We start from the raw sequence: 24,268 nt of genomic DNA on the forward strand, positions 1-24,268 counted from the left end.
ACCCTATTGAAAATTATCAAGAAATAAGCAATTTATAGGAAGTATCTTCTTTTGCACAATACTGTGCAATTGATTATTTCTTGCTATTGCGCAATACTGTACAATTGACAATTTCTTGCTATTGCGCAATATTGTGCTATTGGATATTTCTTGCTATTGCGCAATACTGTGCAATTGAAGATTTCTTGCTATTGCGCAATACTGTGCAATTGAAGATTTCTTGCTATTGTGCAATACTGTGCAATTGAAAATTTCTTGCTATTGCACAATACTTATAATATAATAATTTACACATCCTGTTTGGTGTGTATCTCCTACCATATCATTATTATTTGCTTTTAAATATAAATCAGAAATAACCAACTTAAAATGGAAAATTTTAAAAGAAAAAAAAAAAGGAAAAAAAGAAAAAAAGAAATCCCCCCCCAAAATTTTTTGAACCCCCTTATGATTCATCACCCCAAACTCAATCTCAGCCTTCCCTTTGTGGTATGGTACCTTGCAGTACAATTTCAGAGAGATCCATACACTTGAACACAAGTTATTGTCTGGAAACTAGAAAAATGCTTATTTTTGGCCCCTTTTTGGCCCCCAATTCCTAAACGTTTCGGGCAATTACCCCCAAACTCAATTCCAGCTTTCCCTTTGTGATATGGAACCTTGTAGTACAATTTCAGAAATATCCAAGCACTTACACACAAGTTATTGTCATGAAACTAGAAAAATGCTTGTTTTTTGCCCCTTTTTTGGCCCCTAATTCCTAAAATTTTGAGGCAATTACCCCCAAAATCAATTACAGCCTTCCCTTTATAATATGGAACCTTGTGGTACAATGTCAGAGAGATCCATACACATACACACAAGTTATTGTCTGGAAGTTACAAAAATGCTTATTTTTGGCCCCTTTTTGGCCCCTAATTCCTTAACTGTTGGTACCATAACCCCCAAAATCAATCCCAACCTTCCTTTCATGGTATTGAACCTTATGGTAAAATTTCATGGAGATCCATTCACTTAAACTAAAGTTAGAGTGCGAAAACCAATGTGTCTTCGGACGACGCCAGACGACGCCGGACGACGACGACGACGACGACGACGACAACGACGACGACGACGACGACGACGACGACGCCAACGTCATACCAATATACGACCAAAAAATTTTCAATTTTTGCGGTCGTGTAAAAATTGACCGTAATTTCCTGTCGATATGCACATCTACATAGTATGTCCTTATTATCTAAAAAGTTTTCATAAAATTCTGTTGTGTGGTATCAGAGGAGTTGCGATGACAAACTGTTGCAGTAGTACATTAAAACAAATAAGTTCAAAGGGGCGTAACTCCTAGAAAAAAAATTGAACCGTAATTTCCTGTCGATATCCACATCTACATAGTATGTCCTTATTATCTAAAAAAGTTTCATGAAATTCTGTTGTGTGGTATCAGAGGAGTTGCGACGACAAACTGTTGCAGTAGTACATTAAAGTAAATAAGTTCAAAGGGGCGTAACTCCTAGAAAAAAAATTGAATCGCAATTTCCTGTCGATATGCACAACTACATAGTATGTCCTTATTATCTAAAAAGGTTTCGTGAAATTCTGTTGTGTGGTTTGAGAGGAGTTGCGATGACAAGAAACAGGACTGACGGACTGACGGACGGACGGACAGACAGACGGACGGAAGGACGGACGGACGGGTCAAAAACATTATACCCTCCGCAACTCGTTGCGTGGGGTATAATAAAATTTTGAGATATGTAAAGAACCATGGGTACATTTTTATATTTTCCAAAAATTAACAAGAGTGCACACGCTGAAATGTCTCGCCTTCTTTACTAATCATTGATATTATGTTGATAGTCCTAAATATAAAGCTTTATTACAACTGTCACATAAACTTAACATTAACCAAGTAAACTAAACATTGACCAATGAACCATGAAAATGAGGTCAAGGTCAGATGAACCATGCTAGGCAGGCATGTACAGCTAACAATTCTTCCATACAACAAATAGAGTTGACCTATTGCTTATAGTTTAAGAAAAACAGACCAAAACACAAAAACTTAACACTGAGCAATGAACCTTGAAAATGAGGTCAAGGTCAAATAAAACCTGCGTGACTGCCAAATAGATCATAAAATATTTCCATACACCAAATATAGTTGAACTATTGCATATAGTATAAGAAAAACAGACCAAAACACAAAAACTTAACTATAACCACTGAACCATGAAAATGAGGTCAAGGTCAGATGACACCTGCCAGTTGGACATGTACACCTTACAGTCCTTCCATACACCAAATATACTAGACCTATTGCTTATAGTATCTGAGATATGGACTTGACCACCAAAACTTAACCTTGTTCATTGATCAATGAAATGAGGTCGAGGTCAAGTGAAAACTGTCTGACGGGCATGAGTACCTTGCAAGGTACGCACATACCAAATATTGTTGAACTATTGCACATAGTATTAGAAAAAAAGACCAAAACTCAAAAACTTAACTTTGACCACTGAACCATGAAAATGAGGTCAAGGTCAGATGACACCTGCCCGCTAGACATGTACACCTTACAATCATTCCATACACCAAATATAGTAGACCTATGGCATACAGTATAAGAAAAACAGACCAAAACACAAAAACTTAACTATAACCACTGAACCATGAAAATAAGGTCAAGGTCAGATGACACCTGCCAGTTGGACATGTACACCTTACAGTCCTTCCATACACCAAATATACTAGACCTATTGCTTATAGTATCTGAGATATGGACTTGACCACCAAAACTTAACCTTGTTCATTGATCCATGAAATGAGGTTGAGGTCAAGTGAAAACTGTCTGACGGGCATGAGGACCTTGCAAGGTACGCACATACCAAATATAGTTATCCTATTACTTATAATAAGAGAGAATCTAACATTACAAAAAATCTGAACTTTTTTTTCAAGTAGTCACTGAACCATGAAAATGAGGTCAAGGACATTGGACATGTGACTGATGGAAACTTCGTAACATGAGGCATCCATATACAAAGTATGAAGCATCCAGACCTTCCACCTTATAAAATATAAAGCTTTTAAGAAGTTAGCTAACGCCGCCGCCGCCGGATCACTATCCCTATGTCGAGCTTTCTGCGACAAAAGTCGCAGGCTCGACAAAAAACACAGCTTAAAATTTAATGGGTAACTTAATCTTAATTTTAACAATTATCTTTTTAATGCATTTAATTAAATATCAATAAAATGTCTTGTCCGTAGACATTATCACAATGCATTTGTTTCAAATTTCCTCGAGGTTCAGCATCATTTGATAAATAAACATGATAAAATGTATGTTATTTTGTCAAGAGAACATATTCAACTATGTCAAAATTAAGTTTTAATAATGCATTTAATTAAATATCAATAAAATGTCTTGTCCGTAGACAAAACATATAAATTGTATTGCTAATTTTGATTGTTTATTGTAAGAATATGCATCAAGTTATTTTAATGTTCTATACACCAAAAGAAAGGTTTTTTTTTTAAGTTTTGTTATTAATAGATTATTTTAGAAATAGTTTGATCAGATCAGAGTAATGATCAAAGAAAGCTACTGTTGTTTGAAATAATTGTGAGTTAAACATGTTCTTGTCAATTTTTTTTCGATCAAAATGTTTGATATTCAATAATTCTAAACATATTTTGTTGTCTTTGTGATTGGCCAAAAATTTGAAACTGGTGACCATGTCTTGAAGGCAACCATTAAAGAAAATTAGACAGTTTTAAAACACCATTTATTTAATAAAAATATTAAATATTTCTTCCCAAAACTGCATGTAATTATATAAATGCTTCAAGTGTTAGCCTTATGACAGCCATTTTTCATAATTTAAACCATTTCTGTACCAAAATATCAAAAGGGTTTTTGCCTGATGTGATCTTCATTTTTGACTTCATGTGAAACACAAAATGTACATCTGATTGTGGCTAAGCCGACAACAATGAGCAATGAACCGTGAAAATGAGGTCAAGGTCAAATAAAACCTGTGAGACTGACATATACATCATAAAATATTTCCATACACCAAATATAGTTGACTTACTGCATATAGTATTAGAAAAAAGACCAAAACTCAAAAACTTAACTTTGACCACTGAACCATGAAAATGAGGTCAAAGTCAGATGACACCTGCCAGTTGGACATGTACACCTTACAATCCTTCTATACACCAAATATACTAGATCTATTGCTAATAGTATCTGAGATATGATCTTGACCACCAAAACTTAACCTTGTTCACTGATCCATGAAATGGGGTCGAGGTCAAGTGAGAACTGTCTGACGGGCATGAATACCTTGCAAGGTACGCACATACCAAATATAGTTATCCTATTACTCATAATAAGAGAGAAATTAACATTACAAAAAATCTCAACTTTTTTTCAAGTAGTCACTGAACCATGAAAATGAGGTCAAGGACAATGGACATGTCACAGACGGAAACTTCGTAACGTAAGGCATCTATATACAAAGTATGAAGGATCCAGGTCTTCCATCTTCTAAAATATAAAGCTTTTAAGAAGTTAGCTAACACCGCTGCCGCCGGATCACTATCTCTATGTCGAGCTTTCTGCGACAAAAGTAAAACACTTTCATCAGCAACATTAAATAGTAATATCTAAAAATAAAATTCCTTCACAAACATAATCATGGCTAAAATAAAATAATTTTTAAAATAGAAAATGTCATCATAATCATGCCTAAAATTAAAAAGCCTCCATCAGCAACATTATATAGTAATATCTAAAAATAAAATTCCTTCACATACAAAATCATGGCTATAAATAAATTACCTTTATTAAACATTTTTAAAATAGTAACTTCTAAAAATAAATTGACAGCTAATCACCTAAAGACAATACATTTCTTTATAAATAATTTACAAGCAGTGTAAGGGAGGAATTTGACAATATGTGTTTGAATTACCTTCCTTACACTGCTTTAAAATTATGTTTTGTACTTAAGTAATTGTCCATTAACCTGGAAACCCTTGTTTTCCCCCTTTTTTGCCCCTAATTCCTAAACAGTTTGAGCCATAACCCCCCAAAGCAAATTCTTACCATCCCTTTATGATATGGTAACTTGTGGTATAATTTCAGAAAGATCCATACACCATTTCACAAGTTATTGTCTGGAAACTAGAAAAATGCTTATTTGGGCCTCATTTTGGCCCCTAATTCCTAAACTGTTAGGATCATAACCCCCAAAATCAATCCCAACCTTCCTTTTGTGGTCATAAACCTTATGGTTAAATTTCATAGAAATCCATACACTTAAACAAAAGTTATTGTCCAGTAACCAATGTGTCTTCGGACAACGATGACGAAGACGACGTGATACCAATATACGACCACAAAATTTTTGCGGTCGTATAAAAACCCATACCATCGAGTTGACTATAAAAGATCCTGACATGAAACAACTTGAATTGAGAAAACTAACGAACCCATTTTAGTACAAAACAATTTTCGAAAAACCAATATGACAGATATGACCCAACAACAAAACTGTATACAGATCGATCCTGACTTGCGACAGGCACATACAGAATGTAGCGGGGTTAAACATTTTTGTGAGTGCTCAATCCCCCCTAAACTTGGACAGTGGTGTAATAGTACAACATAAGAACAAACTATAATAAAATGCTCCGCAGGGCGCAGCTTGATACGACCGCAGAGGTCGAACCCTGAACAGTTGGGGCAAGTATGGACACAACATTCAAGCTTGATACAGCTTTGCATTTGGATTGTGATTAAATATTTGACACAGCATAGGTTTCTGACACAGAATGAATGTGGTCTAAGAACTTAAAAATTTTAAATTGGACATTCACCTATTATGGTCTAATATCCAAAATCTAAATACATGGTTAGATTCAGCATATCAATGAACCCCAAGAATTCAATTTTTGATGAAATCAAACAAAGTTTAATTTTGGACCCTTTTGACCTTAATGTGGACAAAGTTGATAACGGGGCCCAAAAATCAAAAATCTAAATACATGGTTAGATTCAGCATATCAAAGAACCCCATATATTCAATTTTTGTTGAAATCAAACAAAGTTTAATTTTGGACCCCGATTTGGACCAACTTGAAAACTGGGCCCATAATCAAAAATCTAAATACATGTTTAGATTCAGCATATCAAAGAACCCTAAGAATTCAATTTTTGTTAAAATCAAACTAAGTTTAATTTTGGACCCTTTGGACCTTAATGTAGACCAATTTGAAAACGGAACCAAAAATTAAGAATCTAAATACACGGTTAGATTCGGCATATCAAAGAACCCCAATAATTCAATTTTTGATGAAATCAAACAAAGTTTAATTTTGGACCCTTTGGACCTCAATGTGGATCAATTTAAAAACGGGGCCCAAAATCCAAAAACTAAATACACGGTTAGATTCAGCATATTAAAGAACCCAAAGAATTCAAGAATAAAACACCATTGAAATTGGTCAAGAAATAAGCAATTTATACGAAGTATCTTCTTTTGCACAATACTGTGCAATTAAATATTTCTTGCTATTGCGCAATACTGTACAATTGACAATTTCTTGCTATTGCGCAATATTGTGCTATTGGATATTTCTTGCTATTGCGCAATACTGTGCAATTGAAGATTTCTTGCTATTGCGCAATACTGTGCAATTGAAGATTTCTTGCTATTGTGCAACACTGTGCAATTGAAAATTTCTTGCTATTGCACAATACTTATTATATAATAATTTACACATCCTATTTGGTGTGTATCACCTACCATATCATTATTATTTGCTTTTAAAAATAAATCAGAAATAACCAACTTAAAATGGAAAATTTTAAAAGAAAAAAAATCACCCCCCCCCCCCCAAATTTTTTTGAACCCCCTTATGATTCATCACCCCCAAACTCAATCCCAGCCTTCCCTTTGTGGTATGGTACCTTGCAGTACAATTTCAGAGAGATCCATACACTTGAACACAAGTTATTGTCTGGAAACTAGAAAAATGCTTATTTTTGGCCCTTTTTTGGCCCCTAATTCCTTTACTGTTGGTACCATAACCCCCAAAATCAATCCCAACCTTCCTTTTGTGGTATTGAACCTTGTGGTAAAATTTCATAGAGATCCATTCACTTAAACTAAAGTTAGAGTGCGAAAACCAATGTGTCTTGGGACGACACAGGACGACGCCGGACCACGACGACAACGACGACGACGCCAAAGTCATACCAATATACGACCACAAAAATTTTTTTGCGGTCGTATAAAAACCAGTTGAAAAAGGCTTAACTCTTCAGATCGATTAAAAAAACTACATTCAAAAACACAGTCCAGACGTGGCAGGGTATTTATCAATCCCCCATCCCTAACAACAACAAAAAACATTAATTTTACCCAATAAAAAAAAACAACAAAAAAACAAACAGAAAATCTAGTGATAAATATTTAACCTTCGTCAGCAGTACACGATGGTCTTTGTGGTCAATAAAACATGGTAATTAAGGCCTTGAGTCGAATAAGATGTGAATACAGTAAAAGAGACTACCATTATAGTTTGCTATCAATCCCAAATGCTTGATGGGTAAAAATACAGTATTCAGGCGTTACCTATTTTGCATTAAACAATTTTTCAAAAGAAAATTCGATAATGAAGCGCGGAAGTATTTCAAAGAAACTGTTTTCTCTGTTTTCGTAGCTTTCTTTCTTGCAAGAACATTGACGCCTGTATTAACATTCAGAATTCTGAGTTCTTATGTATAAAAGCTATCTGTATACTTCTTTCAACTTGATTTCAATAATTGCGAACACTTATTTATAAAGTATTTTGGAAAATGCGCTGTATTGTAATACTCTAATATATTAGTATAGTTATAACTATATGTTCCGAGGGTATAGCCGGAGGAAAATATGTTTTTAAGGGCAAACAAAATCTTCATAACTGGAGAAATAAAATGCTTCGCTGAGCGCAGCCTGATACGACCGCAGAGGTTGAACCCTGAACAGTTGGGGCAAATTTGGACACAATATTCAAGCTTCACACTGTCTGAATTTGGATTGTGATCAAATTTTTGACATAATAAAGGTTTCTGACACAAATTAAATGTGGTCATAGATATGAAAAATCTATTGCGCAATACTGTGCAATTGAAGATTTCTTCTTGAAACTTTTCAAAAAATTTGAAATTTGAAATATTTTGAAAAAAACAAAAAAACAATCTTTTTGAACCCCCCACCCCCCACTTTGAAGCAATTACCCCCAACTCTATCCCAGCCTTCAATTTGTAGTATGGAACCTTGTAGTACAATTTTAGAGAGATCCATACACTTAAACACAAGTTATTGTTTGGAAACAAGAAAAATGCTTGTTTTTGGCCCCTTATTCTCGCATGTTTGGGGCAATTACCCCCAAACTTAATCCCAGCCTTCCCTTTGTGATATGGAACCTTGTGGTACAATGTCAGTGAGATCCATACACTTACACACAAGTTATTGTCTGGAAACTACAAAAATGCTTATTTTTGGCCCCTTTTTGGCCCCTAATTCCTAAACTGTTGGTACCATAACCCCCAAAATCAATCCCAAACTTCCTTTTGTGGTATTGAACCGTCTTTTAAATTTCATAGAGATCCATTCACTAAAACTAAAGTCATTATCGGGAAACCAAACGTGTCTTCGGACGACGCAGACGACGACATCATACCATTATACGAACCCAAAAAAATCTTTGCGGTCGTATAAAAACGAATTGAAATGGAAATATAACGCATAACAAGAATATGTTTCAATTACAGAAAGCATCCATTTCAATCATAAAATGTAAGAATTTTATTTATAAAATGATCGTTTGATTTAAAATTATTTTAAAATAGATTAATGAAAATAATTTATTCACATGAGGAAAAGATAGGTATTCGTGACGTATGTGTATGACTGACTGAATAACGTGTACAATTATTTCCCATTATTTCGGCCTCTTTACTGCAGTGTAAATATGCAATTGTTAAATGATCTTAAATGAAGTTTTCTATTTACACAATATAACAAAACTTAGGATGAGACGGATGAATTTTTAATCGGTTGTTTAACGTCCAGTGGCAACTTTTATATGACTTATTTGGGAGAGAATACTAGTATTCGATATGATATAAATATGAACAAGGACATATATGTACGTGCAGATTTTTTTCCGAATTTACTCCACATTTGTAAATTTATCCACACTATGAAATCAAGATGAAAGAAATTTCAAATGTTCAGGCAAAACAAATAATACCTTTTTAAGCCAAAATGATCCTTATGAAAGGATGTACACAAGAGCTAATAATTCGCCTTTTGTTATGTTGAACCGATTTGTAAGTCAAACGTAACGTATTGATTGATAAATTCTGTATTCCACTCAATGAACGCTCGGATGATAATGTTTTTTTTTTTAAATCATTTGAAAAATAAGTCCTGGTAAAATTTTACAACTGTAAAACCATCGAAACCCTTTTCAGTTTGACATATCTTGTAGACAGTCTATTGTTGACGATTTTTTGGTTATTTGTGTGGTTGAGTTGCTGTCTCTCTGACATATCTATCACATCTCCTTTTCGTATATGTACGCAACTTTAATATCGTCATTAAAATAATACTTTACTTTTCGTTTTATTTTCTTATTTTGACATGATTAATATACAAATAAGAAGATGTGTTATAATTGACAAATTTGAATATTTATAGTATATAACATCGGTGTTGTCATGATCACAAAACTGTTCAATATATGTGATATTGATCTTCAGTTAAATATCACAATTTTGTTGCACAATTAACTAAGTTTTTCAAAGATGTATAAAATAATTTTTAAAAGTGATATTTTTGTCCTTATTTTTAAAGTTACCTTTTATCTTTATACTCATCTCACATTTGATAAATACTTAATTTTATTTAATAAAATTATATAAAAATTCTTAAAAACTACATTTAGTCCATGCTTCTATTGACATTAAAAATAGCTATTGAGTTATTAAATAATTTTTAAAAACAAAAAGATTTTTAAGTAACTATAAAAAAATAACTTGTTTAGTATCGCCCCTTGACTGTTGTTTGCGTCTTGATGACTTTTATGTAGCATATCTTATAGTATGAACTATATCTAAATTATATAATCTAATTATAAAATTTAAGAATTTTTTTATTATTAAAAAAGAATGGTTATTCAATATAATAAGAAAATACTTTAATGACTTTTACTTTTTGTGGAGACTTGACATTTCTTTCCAAGTATTTCACAGTACTGTTGAAGAATTTCTAACCTATTTTATAGTTTTGTAAAATTTCATGCAAAATGTATTTGAATATACCAGATGTTTACACAGGTGTTAATTGAGCTTCCTCTATTATGCTTTACTTTCCTTATCATAGAAGTGCTAAAGATTTGATTGACATCTTAATGGATCATGATAATTATTATCACATAAACTGCTGAGAAGAGCCTACTTGAAAAGCCCCAAACATCCTCCAAGCATGCTCCGTGCTTCCTCGTAAGAATAAATCTATGATCCCTAATGTATGGTTGGTAGTGTATGATGGTGGATTGTCTGGTGGTAGTGTATGATTGGTGGAAGGTATGTTTGTAGTGCATGATAGGTGGAAGGTATGTTGGTAGTGCATGATTGTTGGAAGGTATGTTGGTAGTGTATGATTGGTGGAAAGTAATATATTAGTGAATGATTGGTGGAAGATGAAATAATTGTATATGATTGGTGGAAGGTATGTTGGTAGTGCATGATTGGTGGAAGGTATGTTGGAACTGTATGACTGGTGGAAGGTAGGTTGATAGTGTATGATTGGTGGAAGGTATGTTGGTAGTGTATGATTGGTGGAAGGTGTTTTGACAGTGTATGATTGGTGGAAGGTCTGTTGGTAGTGTATGATTGGTTGGATGACTGGTGGTATTGTAAAATTGGTGAAGATCTGGTGGTAGTATATGATTGGTGGAAGGCATGTTGGTAGTGTATGCTTGGTAGAAGGTATGTTGGTAGTGTATCATTGGTGGAAGGTATGTTGGAAGAGTATGATTGGTGGAAGGTATGTTGGTAGTGTATGATTGGTGGAAGGTATGTTGATAGTGTATGATTGGTGGAAGGTATGTTGGTAGTGTATGATTGGTTGGATGACTGGTGGTATTGTAAAATTGGTGAAGGTCTGGTGGTAGTATATGATTGGTGGAAGGCATGTTGGTAGTGTATGCTTGGTGGAAAGTATGTTGGTAGTGCATGACTTGAGGAAGGAATGTCTGTTGTGTATGATTGGTTGAAGGTCTGGTTGTAGTTAAGGGTTGGTGGAAGGTGTTTTAGAAGTGTATGATTGGTGGAAGGTATGTTGGTGATGTATGATTGGTGGAAGGTATGTTGGTGGTGTATGATTGGTGGAAGGTATGTTGGTAGTGTATAAATGGTTGAAGGTGTGTAAGTAGTATATGATTGGTGGAAGGCATGTTTGTAAATTTGGTGGAAGGTATGGTAGTAGTTCATGATTGGTGGAAGGTATGTTGGTAATGTTTGATTGGTTGAAGATTTGTTAGCCTTGTTTGATTGATTGATAGGTTTTTTGGTAGTGTATGATCTGTTGAAGGTATGTTGGTAGTGTAATATTGGTGGAAGGTCTGTTGATAGTGTTTAATAGGTGGAAGGTAAGCTGGTAGTGTATGATTGGTGGAAAATATGTTGGCAGATTATGAATGATTGAAGTTATGTTGGCAGTGTATGATTGGTGGAAGGTATGTTGGTAGTGTATGAATATTGGTGGAAAGTCTGTTGGCAGATTATGATTGGAAGAAGGTATGTTGGCAGTGTATGATTGGTGGAAGGTATGTTAGTAGTGTATGATTGGTAAATGGTAGGTTGGTAGTGTATGATTTGGTTAATGGTATGTTGGCAGTGTATGATTGGTAAAAAGTAGGTTGGTAGTGTATGCGAGGTGGAAGGTATGTAGGCAGTACATGATTGGTGGAAAGTCTGTTGAAAGATTATGAGTGGTAGAAGGTAAGTTGGTAGTGTATGATTGGTTGAAGGTATGTTGGTAGTGTATGATTGGTTGAAGGTATGTTGGTAGTGTATGATTGGTGGAAGGTATGTTGGTAGTGTATGATTGGTGGAAGGTATTTGTTGCGGTCATATAAAAAGGGCACCTATAGTATGCTGCAGAAAACAAAAAAGTATCAGGTATTATACAAGTTCAATAATCACTATATGGAACATAAGTTATATTTTAACCTTATTTTAACCATATTTAGAAATTATTGTACATGTTCTTGATGTTGGTTGGAAGTTATTTAGTCTCATTTAAATAGTAACAAAAAAAGAGGGTTTTTTTTAAGTGCACACCAAAGTGCTCCCAAGTAAGGAGTTTTAGAAATATAACAGGTGGAACAGGAGATGATATATTGATGCAATTATACATTGCATACATTGCAGAAGGTATTTACAGTTACTTTTTTTCCTCCATAATTGTTAATAAAATGCTCCGCAGGGCGCAGCTTGATACGACCGCAGAGGTCGAACCCTGAACAGTTGGGGCAAGTATGGACACAACATTCAAGCTTGATACAGCTCTGAATTTGGATTGTGATTAAATATTTGACACAGCATAGGTTTCTGACACAGAATGAATGTGGTCTAAGAACTTAAAAATTTTAAATTGGACATTCACCTATTATGGTCCAATATCCAAAATCTAAATACATGGTTAGATTCAGCATATCAAAGAACCCCAAGAATTCAATTTTTGATGAAATCAAACAAAGTTTAATTTTGGACCCTTTTGACATGTGGACAAAGTTGATAACGGGGCCCAAAAATAAAAAATCTAAATACATGGTTAGATTCAGCATATCAAAGAACCCCATATATTCAATTTTTGTTGAAATCAAACAAAGTTTAATTTTGGACCCCGATTTGGACCAACTTGAAAACTGGGCCCATAATCAAAAATCTAAATACATTTTTAGATTCAGCATATCAAAGAACCCTAAAAATTCAATTTTTGTTAAAATCAAACGAAGTTTAATTTTGGACCCTTTGGACCTTAATGTAGACCAATTTCAAAACGGAACCAAAAATTAAGAATCTAAATACACGGTTAGATTTGGCATATCAAAGAACCCCAATAATTCAATTTTTGATGAAATCAAACAAAGTTAAATTTTGGACCCTTAGGACCTCAATGTGGACCAATTTAAAAACGGGGCCCAAAATCCAAAAACTTAATACACGGTTAGATTCAGCATATTATAGAACCCCAAGAATTCAAGAATAAAACCCCATTGAAATTGATCAAGAAATAAGCAATTTATACGAAGTATCTTCTTTTGCACAATACTGTGCAATTGAATATTTCTTGCTATTGCGCAATACTGTACAATTGACAATTTCTTGCTATTGCGCAATATTGTGCTATTGGATATTTCTTGCTATTGCGCAATACTGTGCAATTGAAGATTTCTTGCTGTTGCGCAATACTGTGCAATTGAAGATTTCTTGCTATTGTGCAATACTGTGCAATTGAAAATTTCTTGCTATTGCACAATACTTATTATATAATAATTTACACATCCTGTTTGCCAATATCATTATTATTTGCTTTTAAATATTAATCAGAAATAACCAACTTAAAATGGAAAATTTTAAAAGAAAAAAAAAAGGAAAAAAAGAAAAAAAAAGAATCCCCCCCCCCCCCAAATTTTTTGAACCCCCTTATTATTCATCACCCCCAAACTCAATCCCAGCCTTCCCTTTGTGGTATGGTACCTTGCAGTACAATTTCAGAGAGATCCATACACTTGAACACAAGTTATTGTCTGGAAACTAGAAAAATGTGTTTTTTGGCCCCTTTTTGGCCCCCAATTCCTAAACGTTTCGGGCAATTACCCCCAAACTCAATTCCAGCTTTCCCTTTGTGATATGGAACCTTGTAGTACAATTTCAGAAATATCCAAACACTTACACACAAGTTATTGTCATGAAACTAGAAAAATGCTTGTTTTTTGCCCCTTTTTTGGCCCCTAATTCCTAAAATTTTGAGGCAATTACCCCCAAAATCAATTACAGCCTTCCCTTTGTGATATGGAACCTTGTGGTACAATGTCAGAGAGATCCATACACTTACACACAAGTTATTGTCTGGAAGTTACAAAAATGCTTATTTTTGGCCCCTTTTTGGCCCCTAATTCCTTAACTGTTGGTACCATAACCCCCAAAATCAATCCCAGCCTTCCTTTCGTGGTATTGAACCTTATGGTAAAATTTCATGGAGATCCATTCACTTTAACTAAAGTTAGAGTGCGAAAACCAATGTGTCTTCGGACGAAGCTGGACGACGCCAGATGACGACGACGACGACGACGACGCCAACGTCATACCAATATACGACCAAAAAATTTTTAATTTTTGCGGTCGTATAAAAATAAAGGCATTTGTTTTGAGCTCCTATATAAGGAGGATTATAAATACAAGAAGTAAAACAGGAAGTGTCTATGTTCAAAGTACGAATTTCTTTAAATTTCAAACTGACCATACTCAGGGTTATGAAACAAAACACTTCGTTTACCAATTTAGTCAAAACTATGTATACCTTTATAATTGTTTCACAATTCATTTTAATTTTATGCCTACTTAAATAAAGTTTTTCTGGTGTACATGCTGTACATAAACAAATGGATAACATGTGGACATTTTCATTCTGTATCTGTATTAAATATCTAGTGTTTGTTTAATTATATCTTAAATCCCCTAATTAGCAGTAAACAATCATTAACAGAGGTTATAAAACTGCCAAAGGCAAGGTATTTAACTTGATCCCATTGTCAGTTAATTAGAGTGTTAAACAATCAGGTAACAATTTTAACGGAAATGCAGATGGGCGTGAAATTTTGAAATTTTATTTTTATAAAGGCTTCTATTTAGGGCATTATCGAGACAATGGCGTCATCCAAAGAAGTGAAAAAAGGGCTTGGCGTCATTTATTAAGACAAAAAAAGGGCATGGCGTCATTTAAAAATGGCATGGCGTCTATAAAGAACAAGAAATGATTGTAACAGGATGCTGTAACGAAGTCTCCCAAACGAAGCTCCCATAATTCGTAATTCCAAGGGTCGCCTGACATTGGGCAAAGTCCAGTGAAAATGAGTTTGGTCCAGTAAAGTTATATGCATTAGTGATGCCTGGGGACTAACCCTGTATATCATTCAAATCATCTTGGCATGACAAACCAGAATATATATGGTTTAGGGGTGAGGATCTTGACCATTTACAAGATACTAGAACATTGGGGGTGGGGGGAACCCCTGGGGACTGAACCTATACGTCAATCAAATGTTCGAGACATGACGAACAGGAATATATACGGTTTAGGGGTGAGGATCGCGACCATTTACAAGATATTAGAACATTGGGGGTGGGGGTGGGGGGGAACCCCTGGGGACTGACCCTATACATCATTCAAATGTTCGAGACATGACGAACAGGAATATATATGGTTTAGGGGTGGGGATCTCGACCATTTACAAGATATTAGAACATTGGGGAGGGGGAACCCCTGGGGACGGACCCTATATGTCATTCAAATGTTCGAGACATGACGAACAGGAATATATATGGTTTAGAGGTGGGGATCTCGACCATTTACAAGATATTAGAACATTGGGGGTGGGGGGTGGGGGTGACCCCTGGGGACTAACCCAGTATTTCATTTGATGTGCTTTATCATGACAAACCAGAATATGTATGGTTTAGGGGTGGGGATCTCGACTATTTACAAGATATTAGAACTTTATTAAAAAATCAGGGGGTCGGGGTGACCCCTGGGGACTAACCCTGTAATTCATTTAATGTGCTTTATCATTTAGAACATTTTCAATTAGAAAGATTGTGTCTATCACAAACAGTTTTCAATTTATAATTATTTGAAAATCTAAAAAAATAAAATCCCATAGGGTTCTATAGTAAAACTCTCCTTTCTTTTTGCCCCTCAAAGTACCCCTTTATAAACCCCATTGCACAAACAAAACCCTGATTGCACCACTAGACATGTTAGTCTAACATATTGTGAAACCCTAAGTTAATCTGACAAGCGGTTTTGGAGAACGGGTGCGGACAAGTTCAAATTTAAAAGACGCGGAAGAGGAAGAAAAGGAGGAGGAAGAAGAAGAAGAAGAACTAGATTTGTAATTGCTAGCAATAACAGATGGTACCCTTCCCCCATTGCCAGGCGATCGGCAGCCATTTCGAAAATTCCAAAGTCAAAGAGCACATCTACACATGCAAATTATCATTTTTGTAAAGTTTCATTAAGTTTTGAGGATTTTGAAATTTTTGAAATATTTGCTGTTTCCATGGTAACGGTGGCCATTTTGGAAATTCCAAAGTGGAATATCTTATCTACATATGCCAGTTATCATTACTGTAAATTTCAAAAAGTTTGAAGCATTTCAAATTTTTTGAATTTTTTTATGTTTCCATGGTAACGATAGATATTTCTAAAATTCCAAAAGCAGATGCCACATTGGCACATGCCATGTTACATATCAATACAGTTTCATTGATCTCTTCGTAATATTCTTTAAGAAAATGTAGCTTTTATGTATTTTTCCATAGGCTCAATGTTAAACTTTCGCCCTGTTTCCATGACATGGGGTCCTCAATATAGTAGAGTTCCATCAACATTGGTCCATTAGATTTCGAGAAATAAATCGTGCGGGCAAAATGTGTGGAAGAAAAATAACTAGATTTGTAATTGCTAGCAATAACGGATGGCACCCTTCCTCCATTGCCAGGGTAACGGCAGCCATTTTGAAAATTCCAAAGTCAAAGAGTGCATTTACACATGCTGATTAACATTTTTGTAAAGTCTCAATAAGTTTGAAGCATTTTGAAATTTTTGAAATTTTTGCAGTTTCCATGGTAACGGCAGCCATTTTGAAATTCCAAAGTCAAACTGCAAATCAGCACATGCCAGTTACCATTTCTGTGAAGTTTCTTTCCATTTGGTACACTTTGATTTTTTTCGCATTTTTGCTGTTTCCATGGAAACGGCGGCCATCTTGGACCATTCCATACCAAGGTGCACAACTTGGGGGTCCTCATTATAGTTAAGTTCCATCAACATTGGTCCATTAAATTCCGAGAAACACGACGGACAAAATGTGTGGAAGAAGAATAATAAAAATAAGTAAAAAAAAAAATCCCTACACCATGTTAAATACTTGGTTCACATCATATCAAGTGAATTTTTGTTCTATATATGAATTTAGAATGTAGACATTTTTTGTTAATATAGTGAATAAAAAAAAATAATCAGTTTTAAGAAAACTGTTTTTATTCACTAAATATATTAATACAAAGGTTAGTCCCTCCATGTAAATGTAAAGCACCAGACTGATTCTTCATATTTAGTTTAACCGTTGATTATACAGGTATGTCATCATAAAGTTGTACTTCATTTTACATTATGGTACTGCATCTGTTAACCCTCAACTATTGTATTTGTATTTATATAGTAATTCTACTTTCTCTGTTGACTTGTATTTAGTTTTTAGAGAATAAAGTATCTATCTATCTAATAAGAATAATACTGAATGTTACCTGTTTTGTTTTCACCCAAGGACTGCATCCCTGATCTATTAACCATTTTGTTACTTCGATCTGTCCATACTTAGCAGCATAATGTAAAGCTGTTTCTCCATCCTATAACAATATAAAAATATAAACATGTTAATGTTGTGTGATAATAAATCAAGAGAGGAGTCAAACAATTTACCAAAAAGTAAGAAATATAACATCAGGTAAGAAAATAAACAATTATACTTGTGTATAAACAGCTAAATGATAGATTAAGATATATAAACTAAATATATATTTTCTGATTCAGTGAAACAAAACAGGTAAAAAAAGTAAACTCTTAATTATATAAGTGTAACAAGTTAAATAATAGCAACCCTCACTTTATATAAGTCTAACAAGTATTTGTTGTCCATTTTACATGTATAATTAACAACATGATTTTGTGTTGATTCTGTAGAATGATCAAAGTTGAAAAAAAACTTTTTTTTTAAGAAACATTAAAACAAGTAATATTTTCTGATTCAGAGCAAAGAGACAAGAAAAATGAGACCCCACTTTATATAATTCCGTCAAGTATTTGTTGTCCATCGAACCTGTCTGATTAACGTTGATTAAGTAGAATAATCAAATAGAAAGAAAAAAACTTTTTTTCATTAAACATTAAAACGAGTTATATTTTCTGAATCAGTACGAAGAGACAAGAAAAATAAGACCCCACTTTATATAATTCTGTCAAGTATTTGTTGTCCATCGAACCTGTCTGATTAACGTTGATTAAGTAGAATAATCAAATAGAAAAAAAAACTTTTTTTCAAGAAACATTAAAACGAGTTATATTTTCTGATTCAGTACAACGAAGAGACAAGACGAAAACGAGACCCCACTTTATATAATTCTAACAAATATTTGTTATTTTTAAAAGATGTTTTACATTAGATCTGTAGAATTAACATTATCTGACTAAAGATGTTAACACAACTTTTTCTCATTAACTTCTTATTAAAATCAAATGTTTACAAAATAATTTTTCTTCAGGAAACAAAATAAAACCTTTACTATCTGATTCAGTTCTGTGTTACGAATAAAATGAGACCCCACTTTATATAATTCTAACAAATATTTGTTGTCCATTAAACCTGTCTGATTAACAACATGATTTTGTGTAGATTCTGTATAAAGTGGAGTTTGTTCAGAGTAAGTAGATTATATCTATCATTACCCTGTCTGTAGCGTCTAACTGACTGCCGTGAGTGACCAGGTACGTCACCACCTCCAGGTGTCCTCTCTCAGCAGCCAACATTAATGGTGTCCTTCTCCACTGTAATATCAACATATAACAGACATCAAAACTTGTGTCATAAACTGGACAATGTTGTGTAATAAATATAAACAAAATATATATCACATGAATCAGTGGTCAAAACTGAATAAAATGACCAGTCACACTTGTATTTATATTCTACATAAACAACAAATAAACAACATGTTTTATTGTGAGATGTCAGAACTTCCATCAAAACAGATTAAAAAAAAAAACTTTTTTCAAGAAACATAAACAATATTTATATCAATGGACTCAGCTGGACAAAACAATTAAAATGAGACCCCACTTTATATAATTCTAACAAATATTTGTTGTCCATTAAATCTGTTTTCTTTTCTATGATTAAGTAGAATGATCAAAGTTAAAAAAAAAAACTTTTTCAAGAAATATAAAAACGAGTTATATTTTCTGATTCAGTACGAAGAGACAAGAAAAATAAGACCCCACTTTATATTATTCTGTCAAGTATTTGTTATTTTTAAAAGATGTTTTACATTAGATCTGTAGAATTAACATTATCTGACTAAAGATGTTAACACAACTTTTTCTCATCAACTTCTCATTAAAATCAAATGTTTACAAAATAATTTTTCGTCAGGAAACAAAATAAAACCTTTACTATCTGATTCAGTTCTGTGTTACGAATAAAATGAGGCCCCACTTTATATAATTCTAACAAATATTTGTTGTCCATTAAACCTGTCTGATTAACAACATGATTTTGTGTAGATTCTGTATAAAGTGAAGTTTTGTCAGAGTAAGTAGATTATATCTATCATTACCTCGTCTGTGACTTCTAACTGACTGCCGTGAGTGACCAGGTACGTCACCACCTCCAGGTGTCCTCCCCAGGCAGCCAACATTAATGGTGTCATTCCCCACTGTAATATCAACATATAACAGACATCAAAACTTGTGTCATAAACTGGACAATGTTGTGTAATAAATATAAACAAAATATATATCACATGAATCAGTGGTCAAAACTGAATAAAATGACCAGTCACACTTGTATTTATATTCTACATAAACAATAAATAAACAACATGTTTTATTGTCAGATGTCAGAACTTCCATCAGAACTGTCAGGTTAAAAAAATAAATTTTTTCAAGAAACGTAAACAATATTTATATCAATGGACTCAGCTGGACAAGACAATTAAAATGAGACCCCACTTTATATAATTCTAACAAATATTTGTTGTCCATTAAATCTGTCTGATTAACAATGATTCTGAAGAATGATGGAAGTGAAAAAAAAAAAAAATGTTAAGAAACATTAAAACGAGTTATATTTTCTGATTCAGTACGAAGAGACAAGAAAAATAAGACCCCACTTTATATAATTCTGTCAAATATTTGTTATATTTAAAAGATGTTTTACATTAGATCTGTAGAATTAACATTATCTGACTAAAGATGTTAACACAACTTTTTCTCATCAACTTCTCATTAAAATCAGATGTTAACAAAATAATTTTTCATCAAGAAACAAAATAAAACCTTTACTATCTGATTCAGTTCTGTGTTACGAATAAAATGAGACCCCACTTTATATAATTCTAACAAATATTTGTTGTCCATTAAACCTGTCTGATTAACAACATGATTTTGTGTAGATTCTGTATAAAGTGAAGTTTTGTCAGAGTAAGTAGATTATATCTATCATTACCTCGTCTGTGACTTCTAACTGACTGCCGTGAGTGGCCAGGTACGTCACCACCTCCAGGTGTCCTCCCCAGGCAGCCAACATTAATGGTGTCCTTCCTCTCTGTAATATCAACATATAACAGACATCAAAACTTGTGTCATAAACTGGACAATGTTGTGTAATAAATATAAACAAAATATATATCACATGAATCAGTGGTCAAAACTGAATAAAATGACCAGTCACACTTGTATTTATATTCTACATAAACAACAAATAAACAACATGTTTTATTGTGAGATGTCAGAACTTCCATCAGAACTGTCAGGTTAAAAAAAAAACTTTTTTCTAGAAAATTAAATAATATTTATATCAATGGACTCAGCTGGACAAGACAATTAAAATGAGACCCCACTTTATATAATTCTAACAAATATTTGTTGTCCATTTAACATATCTGATTAACAATGATTCAGTAGAATGATCAAAGTGGAAAATTTTTTTTTTTCAAGAAACATAAAAACGAGTTATATTTTCTGATTCAGTAGTACGAGACAAGAAAAATAAGACCCCACTTTATATAATTCTGTCAAATATTTATTATTTTTAAAAGATGTTTTACATTAGATCTGTAGAATTAACATTATCTGACTAAAGATGTTAACACAACTTTTTCTCATCAACTTCTCATTAAAAACAGATGTTTACAAAATAATTTTTCGTCCGGAAACAAAATAAAACCTTTACTATCTGATTCAGTTCTGTGTTACGAATAAAATGAGACCCCACTTTATATAATTCTAACAAATATTTGTTGTCCATTAAACCTGTCTGATTAACAACATGATTTTGTGTAGATTCTGTATAAAGTGAAGTTTTGTCAGAGTAAGTAGATTATATCTATCATTACCCTGTCTGTGACGTCTAACTGACTGCCGTGAGTGGCCAGGTACGTCACCACCTCCAGGTGTCCTCCCCAGGCAGCCAACATTAATGGTGTCTTTCCCCACTGTAATATCAACATATAACAGACATCAAAACTTGTGTCATAAACTGGACAATGTTGTGTAATAAATATAAACAAAATATATATCACATGAATCAGTGGTCAAAACTGAATAAAATGACCAGTCACACTTGTATTTATATTCTACATAAACAACAAATAAACAACATGTTTTATTGTCAGATGTCAGAACTTCCATCAGAACTGTCAGGTTAAAAAAATAACTTTTTTCAAGAAACATAAACAATATTTATATCAATGGACTCAGCTGGACAAGACAATTAAAATGAGACCCCACTTTATATAATTCTAACAAAGATTTGTTGTCCATTAAACCTGTCTGATTAACAATGATTAAGTAGAATGATCAAAGTTAAAAAAAAACTTTTTTCAAGAAACATAAAAATGAGTTATATTTTCTGATTCAGTACGACGAGACAAGAAAAATAAGACCCCACTTTATATAATTCTGTCAAGTATTTGTTATTTTTAAAAGATGTTTTACATTAGATCTGTAGAATTAACATTATCTGACTAAAGATGTTAACACAACTTTTTCTCATCAACTTTTCAATAAAAATCAGATGTTAACAAAATAATTTTTCGACAAGAAACAAAATAAAACCTTTACTATCTGATTCAGTTCTGTGTTACGAATAAAATGAGACCCAACTTTATATAATTCTAACAAGTATTTGTTGTCCATTAAATCTGTCTGATTAACAAGGATGAATGATCAAAGTTAAAAAAAAATTATTTCAAGAAAAATAAAAAAGAGTTATATTTTCTAAGTCAGATTAATGAGACAGGAAAAATGAGACCCCACTTTATATAATTCTAACAAATTTTTTTTTGTCCATTAAACCTGTCTGATTAACAGTATTTTGTGTTGATTCAGAATAATATTATGGTAATATAGCAATGGCGTATGTTGTGTTGAGTATAAGTGAAGAACTTTAATAAGCCATGTCTGTATTTTTTTGTTTGCATTGTGCTATGTCACATGTTTGTGAGCAGTGTAAGAGTGTCATTGATATGTCACATGTTGATGCTGAGTATCAGAGTGGTATGGCTAGGTTACACGATAGTGTTGAGTATAAGAGTGTCATTGCTATGTCACATGTTGGTGTTGAGTATAAGAGTGGTATGGCTAGGTAACATGATGGTGTCGAGTAAAAGAGTGTCATTGCTATGTCACATGTTGATGCTGAGTATTAGAGTATCAATGCCATGTCTCATGTTGATGCTGAGTATCAGAGTATCATTGCTATGTCACATGTTGATGCTGAGTATCAGAGTGTCATTGCTATGTCGCATGTTGGTGTTGAGTATAAGAGTTGTATGGCTAGGTTACATGATGGTGATGAGTATAAGTGTGTCATTGCTATGTCACATGTTGGTGCTGAGTATAAGAGTATCATTGCTATGTCACATGTTGGTGCTGAGCATAAGAGTGTCATTGCTGTTGGTGTTGAGTATAAGTGTGTCATTGCTATGTCACATGTTGGTGCTGAGTATAAGAGTATCATTGGTATGTCACATGTTGGTGCTGAGCATAAGAGTGTCATTGCTATGTCACATGTTGGTGTTGAGTATAAGAGTGTCATTGCTATGTCACATGTTGGTGTTGAGTATACAAGTGTCGTTGCTATGCCACATGTTTGTGTTGAGTATAAGTATGTCATTGCTATGTCACATGTTGGTGATGAGTATAAGAGTGTCATTGCTATGTCAGGTGATGGTGTTGAGTATAAGAGTGTCATTGCTATGTCACATGTGTGTGCTGAGTATTAGAGTTTCATTTCTGTTGGTGTTGAGTATAAGTGTGTCATTGCTATGTCAAATGTTGGTGTTCAGTATGAGTATGTCATTGCTGTCACATGTTTCTGTTAAATATAAGAGTAATTGCTATGTCACATGTTGGTGCTGAGTATAAGTGTGTCATTGTTATGTCACATGTTGGTACTGAGTATAAGAGTGTCATTGCTATGTCACATGTTGGTGTTGAGTATAAGAGTGTCATTGCTATGTCACATGTTGGTGTTGAGTATAAGAGTGCCATATGCTATGTCACATGTTGGTGTTGAGTATAAGTGTGTCATTGATATGTCACATGCTGGTGTTGAGTATAAGAGTTTCATTGCTGTCACATGTTGGTGTTGAGTATAAGAGTGTCATTGCTATGTCACATGTTGGTGTTGAGTATAAGAGTGTCATTGCTATGTCACATGTTGGTGTTGAGTATAAGAGTGCCATTGCTATGTCAGATATTGCTGTTGAGTATAAGAGTGTCAGTGATATGTCACAATTTGGTGTTGAGTATAAGAGTGTTTTGGCAATGTCACATGTTGGTGTAAGTTTGTCATTGCTATGTCACATGTTACCAGGTTACCCATGTCGTGTTTAGTACAGGAGTGGTAAATGAATGCTGTATGATCAGATGTCATAATTCATGTTCAGTACAGGAGTGGTTAATGAATGTTGTATGATCAGGTGTCACATGTCATGTTCAGTACAGGAGTGGTAAATGAATGCTGTATGATCCAGAGTCACATGTCATGTTCAGTACAGGAGTGGTGACTGAATATTGCATGATCAGGTGTCACATATCATGTTCAGTACAGGGGTGGTTAATGAATGTTG

The 24,268-nt window shown here is 33.7% G+C and overlaps 1 protein-coding gene and 1 long non-coding RNA gene across 8 annotated transcripts in view; one reads left to right on the plus strand and one right to left on the minus strand.

The window, feature by feature from the left end:
- LOC127705231 (uncharacterized) overlaps positions 1 to 24,268 on the minus strand; it is a 180,571-nt gene that overhangs the window by 125,672 nt on the left and 30,631 nt on the right. The window contains exons 5-9 of one of the 7 annotated variants that reach the window (XM_052209550.1): positions 21,530 to 21,628; positions 20,641 to 20,739; positions 19,751 to 19,849; positions 18,864 to 18,962; positions 17,666 to 17,767 (exon numbers count right to left, since the gene is read on the minus strand). In XM_052209550.1, coding sequence (XP_052065510.1) covers positions 17,666 to 17,767; positions 18,864 to 18,962; positions 19,751 to 19,849; positions 20,641 to 20,739; positions 21,530 to 21,628 — 498 coding nt within the window. The remainder of the gene's footprint in view (positions 1 to 17,665; positions 17,768 to 18,863; positions 18,963 to 19,750; positions 19,850 to 20,640; positions 20,740 to 21,529; positions 21,629 to 24,268) is intronic. The other 6 variants (XM_052209552.1, XM_052209553.1, XM_052209551.1 and 3 more) reach the window with 6 other exon arrangements.
- LOC127705262 (uncharacterized) lies at positions 10,121 to 11,195 on the plus strand. Its single transcript, XR_007983788.1, has 2 exons — positions 10,121 to 10,912; positions 11,115 to 11,195. It is a non-coding gene; the product is annotated as an uncharacterized LOC127705262 (long non-coding RNA).

The sequence above is a fragment of the Mytilus californianus genome, unplaced genomic scaffold (genome assembly GCF_021869535.1).
Source record: "Mytilus californianus isolate M0D057914Y unplaced genomic scaffold, xbMytCali1.0.p SCAF_6, whole genome shotgun sequence".
NCBI classification, from domain to species: Eukaryota; Metazoa; Mollusca; class Bivalvia; order Mytilida; family Mytilidae; genus Mytilus; species Mytilus californianus.